We start from the raw sequence: 9132 nt of genomic DNA on the forward strand, positions 1-9132 counted from the left end.
CTTAAGGCAATTTTAAGAAAAATGCAGACATAAAAGTCAATGTGCTGGAAAATGTAGCATTATAGAGATACATTTACACAAGAATATCTCAAGTGCACAGTGACTTCTCAGTCCAGTAATGTATTTAAGTGATGGAACTGCAGCATAACTTCTTCCCTATAAATGAGCTTACATTTTTTTTCTGCCAGCTATGTTCTTGCGCTGTATATTTTGAGTTCACTGAAACATCTAAGGAAAAATTTCACCTTGAAGATTAAGATGCTCTGTTGAATTACAGATAAAACGCTGCTTACAAGTCTTCAGATAGTGTGGTTGTTTATTGTGGCTGTCAGGTGGATGATTGAAGATTGATAACAATGCAAATTATGCTTATAGAGGTGTCGAGAAGAATGGAGGTTGTCAGAAGTAGAGGATGAAAAAAATGACTCTTAACATGGCTGCCCCCATGAGAGGCATCTTATAGAATAAAACAACTTTTTCTAGCAACTGATGTGATATCCCTTGTGAAAAATAAGTATGCTTAACATTAAAATGAAAAAGAGAAGTTATTACAGAAATAATATATTTTAATAGAAAATACTTAAATGCAAACCTAACATAATGTTTTAGGGCACTTACTTACTGTATATGGTAACTGCAATTAACTGCATTGTAAAAAATATATATATTGTAGTTTCAATTTATATTAAATGCAGTTAGCTGAACTTTGGAGTGTATTTGTATAATACACAAGAAACATTTCTATGTACATGTACAGTAAATTAATTCACATGAGAAGATGTTTACCTTATTTGTTGGCCATCTCATAATATCAGCATATTATAAAGTGAGGAAAAAATTTTTTTGATCCCCTGCTGATTTTGTATGTTTGCCCACTAAGAAAGAAATGATCAGTCTATAATTTAAAGACAAACGCATTTCAAAAAAGTTATAAAATGATTTCCACTTTAATTAGTGAAATAAGTATTTGATCCCCTATCAATCAGCAAGATTGCTAGCTCCCAGGTATCTTTTATAGAGTAAACAAGCTGAGACTAGGAGTACTCTGATAAAGGGAGTGCTTCTCTGCTTGTTACCTGTATAAAAGACACCTGTCCATGGAAGCAATCAATCAGATTCCAAACTCTCTACCATGGCCAAGACCAAGGAGCTGTCCAAGGATGTCAGCGACAAAATTGTAGACCTTCACAAGGCTGGAATGGGCTACAAGACCATCGCCAAGCAGCTTGGTGAGAAGGTGACAACAGTTGGTGCAATTATTCGCAAATGGAAGAAACACAAAATAACTGTCAGTCTCCCTTGGTCTGGGGTTCCATGCAAGATCTCACCTTGTGGAGTTTCAGTGATTATGAGAACCATGAGGAATCAGCCCAAAACTACACAGGAGAATCTTGTGAATGATCTCGAGGCAGTTGGAACCATAGTCACCAAGAAAACAATTGGTAACTCACTATGCCTGAAGGACTGAAATCCTGCAAGCGCCCACAAGGTCCCTCTGCTCAAGAAAGCACATGTACAGGACCATCTGAAGTTTGCCAGTGAACATCTAAATGATTCAGAGGAGAACTGGGTGAAAGTGTTGTGGTCAGATGAAACCAAAATCAAGCTCTTTGGCATCAACTCAACTCGCCGTGTTTGGAGGAGGAGGAATGCTGCCTATGACCACAAGAACACCATCCCCACCATCAAAAATGGAGGTGGAAACATTATACTTTGGAGTTTTTTCTGCTAAGGGGACAGGACAACTGCACCCCATCAAAGGGACGATGGACGGGACGAGAACCTTGGGTGAGAACCTTCTTCCCCTAGCCAGGGCATTGAAGATAGGTACTGTAGTGCAGCGATTCTCAATTCCAGTCCTCGCACCCCACCGCTCTGCATATTTTGTGTGTTTCACGTATCGCTTCAGACGTTTGTTCTATTCCAACGTTACTGCCCTTCAAAGTGGACATCACAGGATATTCTGCCATTATTCATTAGTTCGAAGCGAGTGTATATGTTCCATTTGAAGGTCATTAAAGCATTCGAGACGTAAATTTAAAATGTATTTATTTACATATGCATTTATGTCACACTTCTCTAGTAAGTTTCATCTATGTGTGAAGACATGCATGTGTGTGAAGGCTGCATGCGGTGGCGTAGCGCAAATATGTGAATGAATGTTTTGAAGTGTAGTAAACAGATTTCCCTCGCTCAGGGAGTAGGGAGCAATGAACACAGGGACCATGTCAATCGGAACACAGTTCCTGCACGGAGTTCACTTATAACGAGCTGGTTATTTGAATCAGGTGTGTTAACTAAGAGAGACATGCAAAATATGCAGAGCGGTAGGGCGTGAGGACTGGAATTGAGAACCGCTGCTGTAGTGGATGGGCATTCCAGCATGACAATGACCCAAAACACATGGCCAACGCAATAAAGGAGTGCCTCAAGAAGAAGCACATTAAGGTCGTGGAGTGGCCTAGCCAGACCAGGTCTCTAAACCTTAATCCCATAGAAAATCTGTGGAGAGAGCTGAAGGTTTAAGTTGCCAAATATTAGCCTCGAAACAATAATGAGTTGGAGAGGATCTGCAAAGAGGAGTGGGACAAAATCCTCCTGAGATGTGTGCAAACCTGGTGGCCAACTACAAGAAACATCTGACCTTTGTGATTGCCAAAAAGGGTTTTGCCACCAAGTACTAAGTCATGTTTTGTGAAGGGGTTAAATACTTATTTCACCCATTAAAATATAAATCAGTCTTTTACTTTTCAAATAAACCTACCATTAAAATTATAGACAGATAATTTCTTTGGCAGTGGGCAAATGTACAAAATATTTTTTTCCCTCACTGAAATATCATGTACAGTACAAGTTTTAATATTTGTTACAATTGAAAATACTGAATTAGAAGTGTAATGACGTTTCAGAAGAAATCATTCTCATATACCGTAGATCCAAATGTTGCCGACCTTCTCTCTGATTTGGCCTTTTCCACTACAATGAAATATATGTATATGTATATGTATATATATTTTCCTTGGGCAATTTCTAATCAGATGAGACTGTGTTGGATGTCTGCCATGGTGTTGTTATTGAAAAATTAACTTGTGTTACATTTAGAAATTGATATTCCATCTGATGAAAAATACCAACACTGGGATTACTGCAAAGAAAGACAAATGGAATGGGAATTAGAGTGTCCGTCCTTGTTCTTATCTGTATGCGGCATTCTGTCATTCAAATAAACTTCATTGTGGTGTAATGCTCTACTACAAACAGGATAATGAAAGGATCGATGTTTGAGTTCAGCTGAGCTAATTTCTTTTAAATGTATTTTTATATTACTTTGTACAGCAGTAATTGCTTAAACTGAGGTTTAAGAGGTTTTAGAGCTGGACCTTGGTTACAAGTAAAAATGCCATAAAATAGAGTTAGTAAGTAACCTTGGGCAGAACCAAGGATCAAAGGATAATCCATCTTCCTCTACTTGGCCTGACTAGAGGCCATCTTGCAATTTGTATTGATGTATTGCGGCATGTAAACAGCATTTTTTTCACCAACCTTCTTTTGAGAACATTTGGTCTGATCCTATTGCAAAAGATTATTATTAAGAATTTTCACTCATTTTAGTTCTAAATGTTTACCTCTATTGATTATCCCATGTGGCTTTATTTTCCCATTGTTGTAGGCTCCAGTGAACTAGTTACCTTAGAGACATGGTAATTACAGCTTGTCTATATCAGGAAACAAGTGTTGCCCAGTTCTGTCTTGGGCCTCATTTCTTTTACAATGTGCAGTATATTAAGAGTGTTCATCTAGCTGTGAGAAACTTTAAATTGCATTATAAATAACTTTTTGCTGACTTTGCTTGAAGGCATGTTTTATACGCATATAGCTACTACTGCAGTGAAAGCTTCAGAGACAGTTTGTCATAGACTCTCTGCTTCATTACATGTGACAGTTACCGATCGGCACTAAAATGCGAGGTGGTGTCTTCTGTCATTTTGCAATTGTGTCACAGCTTATAAAGCACTATTTTAAAATTGATGTATTTTTAACAGCACATTTTATAAGAAAACGTTGAGCCTCCCTCTCAGATTCAAGATATATTACAAACTGGGATATTATATACATAATTAGTAATGTGATTTAATACCCCTAAATAAAAGTAGCAAGTAAGTTATCATTTAGCATATGCAAGGAGTAAAACTGCTGTGATTAAAGTACCTTATTAAGAGACTGTTGGCCCCTATTTTGGGCTTACGATAAAACAATGACAGAACAGATGTTGTTCCTGTAGTTCAGCATGTTTAAAGCAACACCAAGGTCATGGGTTTGATTCCCAGGGAATGATTAAGTGGCAACACTTTAGAATAGAAAACACATTCACGATTAACTAAGTTTTCCCTGAACAAACTCCTTATTTGCTGCTTATTATTGGTAAGTAATTTAGTTGTTAAGCTTAGGTGTGGGGTAGGATTAACCCCTTAGCATTCCTGTCAAACTTAACTCAATGCAAAACGTTCCATGAGTGGAACGTAGGCAATCCCAGTGTGCCGATATACAGCCATATCTCACATCTACAAATGTGATATTGTGTTTATAAAACAGTTCGACGGCACGAGTGTGTAAATACATAAAAAACAACAGCAGGTGCCTTTAAAAAACATTTTGTTTGTGCAAAACTACTTCCTTCCGGCACGGATTCAAATCTATGTTTGACAGTTTAACAGCTGAGCCCAAGCCTTCATTACTAATTTGAAAACGTTGTTTTAGAACTAGTAACAAAGGAACATTAAGTGTGATTACCTGCATCTGAAACAGCATTCATTCTTCAGATACATCTCATATTCACAATAAAACATTGAATGTCCACTAAGGAAAGCGTTATCTTTGTCGTAACATTAATACCCTTTCATCTGTTAAGGGTGATTTCTGATGACTGCGCTGCTCAGTGCATTCGTTAGCTGTGTCAAGCTGTTATTGAAACTAAAAATGACTTTAGTTTATAACAGTGTTTATTTTTCAATGTAAATGTCTTTCCTGCTGACTCGTAAAAAAACAGGCTTTTGTTGCCATCTAATGGCAGAACAATGAAACAAAAATCACCATCACAAACACATGCACCATTTCTCAATACCAAGAACTATTATTAAACAGTACAATTATTTATATAAAATATTATTCATTGCATAATTATATTTAATAAACAACAACAACCACCATCATAAAAGTTTCTAGGCAATTCAGTCAAAAGTGCATAGGCAGCACTCTGATATACAGCATTGAATTTACATAAACATGATGATTTTGCCAAAACTATTTGCTCTGGAACAAATGATAGATTAGTGAGACCAAAGACTGCACGTTAGATTTATCCAAAATGAATTATATCTCATGTTTAACCACTATAGAGTCATCAGAGTCAGCTGCAAATTCCAGAAAATCTGGCCAAAGTGAGGCTTCTCTCGGCGAGTACATGAACACTGTATGGCCACTAAAGCCCTGGAGCTTCCTTGTCCAAAATTTTGACACCAATTTTTAAATAGACGTTATCTTTATTAACTTATAGTGGATTTGGGCATCCGCCATGACACTTGCTGTGAGAAGTACTCCAAGCGAAGTAATAGAATTACAAATGATGAAACGGCTGTTGGAGTTCTGTGGGACTGATATCGCTCTCTTATTTGCCGATCATATTCGAGGACCAGAAAGAACTGTTGTATAAAATGTAATATTTGTGATATGTCACACAAGGACTTCTTTACTTTCCTTTACTTTTTTTACTGTCAGTTACACATTAATTCATAGTTATGACTGCAAAAATACAAAACTGACAGTACTTTACATATACACTACCAGTCAAAAGTTTGGACACACTTCCCCAATCCCTTTGATGAGGAAGTGTGTCCAAACCTTTGACTGGTAGTGTATATATGAATTTATATATAATGTGGTGATAAACCAGGTTTTCAACGTATATTACAGTTAACTAATTAACAGACCTAAAAAATAATACTAGCATTTTAACAGTGTATAGTAGCTCAAGTATAAGTGAATCCAATGACCCAGTCTGGGTAGCAGGTATTATACAATATCTTTGCCCTCTTTTCCAGCACATATACCAAGTGTTCTCCCTTGAGAAGATGTGATTGACAGATGAGGTTAGAAGGTCATCTGTCTGAATGGCTCTTAGATCAGCTTACATCTGGGTCTCTCTGAAACTTAAGTTGATAGAGGTTTGGTAAGGTCATGTATAACTGAGCAAAAACACACTTCACTTCTCTGATGGTGTGTAACAGAGGTTGCATTAGACTGTTACATTGCCCGTCATTTTGACGGACAGGGTCGTAAAAATTCCGTCATAATTCCTTATCACCCGTCATTTTAATTTTCATATTTTAATTATAACACATTTAATTGCATTTATTTTTGTTCACGTTTTAATTTTTAATATGCTGAAGAGAACAGATGAGACTGCTTAACTTTTCATGTTCAACACCATACCCCGCAGTGACATCGATTTTAATATATTCTCATTTTAATGAGCAATATTGATCAGTAAATCCCAATGACGGACAATTTTCAGTTAACGCAACCTCTGGTGTGTAATGCTTTTGTAGATTTTCTGGATTCTCTAGCCCAGACCTGTGAGAATTCATTCTACATGGGTTGCTCTTTTACTGCCTCTTTAATAAATTACTAATATCTGATGTTGCTATTAGAGTCATCATCGTCCTCAGAGATTTTCTGTCATCATATATCTACTCTAGTGTGGTGGAATTAAAGTAACAATCTAAGTTAAATACAAGTTAAGCTTTTAAGCAAGTCAAAATGAATCATCATTATGCCACAAGTGCTGTACGAGTTACTTAACATTTATTGAGACAGAAATGTTCTTTTGAAGCCACATTTAAACACATGACTGTTGTAACAAAGTAATTTTAAAGCTTTTCTCATCTTTGAAGTAATGTACTATGTAGTGAGTCATGCTACAAATGCTGTGATTGAAGTAATCACCATTACTTCGCCACATCCTGCCACTATCCCTTCGACAATCTCCAAAGCCCCCACCCATACGTTCGAAGTCCCACCCATTTATCATCTATTACAACACACGTTTGTGCCATTTGGTCTGTTTAACGCCCCTGCAAACTCACATTCATTTGCCTCCACCAGAACCGAGTCCTCACCCTACAATGTTTTTTCACAACAAAAAAAAAAGATCTGTTGTGACTTGCTTCTTCTGTTTCTTTGTAACTTTAAAATACATATTAGAATTCTGTCTATATTCAAAAGAACTGCATTGTTCTACAAAGGCATTCAAGCAAGCTGTGAGTTGGTCTTAGTGTGTTTGTGTCTGTAAAAGTGTGAAATGTGTGTGTGTGTGTGTGTGTGTGTGTGTGTGTGTGTGTGTGTGTGTGTGTGTGTGTGTGTGTGTGTCAATGAAGGCCAAGTTTAATTAAGGCTCTTACAAGCTCACAGTTCCCCTCTTCAATCTGCTCCAGCTGGCCCTCAAATGACGCTCTGACGACTGAGGCCTGCTGTGAGTGTGTGATAGAGAGCGAATTAGAGAGTGAGAGAGAAACCACTTCCATCCTGCCATGGAAAGAAGATACATAAGCACTTGAAACATGATATCTCATTGGATTGCTAAATAAATAGAACCAATATTTATCTAGAATTACTTATTTGATGCTGTCTGTCATACAGTAATGGTCAGGCTATGTAACTGTATTTATACTGTATGTAGAATCTAATCTAAAAACAATCTCAAAGGGTAGAGATCTGTCAAATCTGAAAGGATAAATATAGACTACCATTCAAAGGTTTAGGGGCAAATTAAAAAAATTGCAGTCTAAAAATGTCATTTTTTACATTCATAATAACAAGAAATATCAAATTAGCATATTAGAATAATTTCTGAAGGATCTTGTGACACTGCCATCACACAAATAAATTACATTAGAAAACAGTCATTTAAATAAGTAATTTTTAATAATATTTAACAATATTAATGTATTTTTAAACAAATAAATGCAGCTTTGGTTCGCACAAGAGACTCAACCTTTATAAAATGTATTTATAGGAAGATTTTTAATGTGATAAAGGTTTGTAAAATTATTTTATTAAATTATATTTAAAAATTAATTATTTTTGAACTGTTGTTAAAAAGATCAGTCAGATTTTTAATGATTTTCAAAGAAGTTTCTTATTGTTACACCAGGCCAGCAGAGGGAGCCCTTGCCTCTCACTGACTGTTGCTGCTCCCTCTGCTACTTCGTTGGTTACTTCCTGTTTGGCAGCCATATAAAGAGGGCAATGCCAAACAGGAATTTGTGAAGTATTGTTTTGCTCTTGAAGACTCTACCAAGCGTTTTCCCTGTTTCCTAGCCTTGTTGTTTCCTAGTTTTATTGCCATAGTCTTGTTCTCTTTCATAGGTTCACTCAACGCTGCGTAAGAGCTTGCGCGATTGTCTGAAGCCTTATAGAATCACGCCAATTCATTGGCTGATGGCGTGAAGCACCACCTCACGTATTACGTGACCAACCTAAATCAGCGCCCACGCCATCTTATCCTTCACAAGATTTTGTTTCCTTCGGCATGGAAGACATTTTATTTACCGCGGCCTCCGACTCTGAGGATTTTGGATCCGTGTCGCTCGACGCTCTCCCGCCTAGCGGCCAGGAGGCGCGGTCCTCCCCAGCCTATTCAGAACTGGTTGACGTATTGGCGCGGGCCACGGAGAAATTGAGCTTGGATTGGCCGGATGAGCCTCGTGAGTCCCAGTCATCTAAGCTTGATGAGCGTTTTCTCTGTGGCTCTGGATCGCGTCCAGTGAGACGGAAGCTGCCTTTTTTTCCTGACCTGCATCAAGAGATTTCCAGGTCATGGAAACAGCCCTTCTTGTCTCGTCTCACTAATGTAGCAGCCGCTGACTTCACCAACCTTGTAGGTTCTGTGGAGCAGGGTTATACTGCAGTCCCAGCGGTCGAGGACACTTTGGCGGCACATCCCTCGCCTAACTCCGCCCCTCGTGGAAGTCCCACCCTCTTCTTCCCTCTAAGCCGGTCCTACCTTCTGCTTTAATCTGTAATTCCTACATGGCGGCAGGACAGGCGGGTGCAGCTCTTCACACCATGGCCATT

The 9132-nt window shown here is 37.9% G+C and overlaps 1 protein-coding gene across 1 annotated transcript in view; it reads left to right on the plus strand.

The window, feature by feature from the left end:
* usp43a (ubiquitin specific peptidase 43a) overlaps positions 1–8505 on the plus strand; it is an 81035-nt gene extending 72530 nt beyond the window's left edge. Inside the window, exon 5 of the mRNA XM_073852530.1 lies at positions 8425–8505. Within this exon, the coding sequence (XP_073708631.1) occupies positions 8425–8505 (81 nt within the window). The remainder of the gene's footprint in view (positions 1–8424) is intronic.
* Positions 8506–9132: the final 627 nt, after the last annotated feature.

The sequence above is a fragment of the Garra rufa genome, chromosome 12, assembly GCF_049309525.1.
Source record: "Garra rufa chromosome 12, GarRuf1.0, whole genome shotgun sequence".
In the NCBI taxonomy this organism is placed as follows: Eukaryota; Metazoa; Chordata; class Actinopteri; order Cypriniformes; family Cyprinidae; genus Garra; species Garra rufa.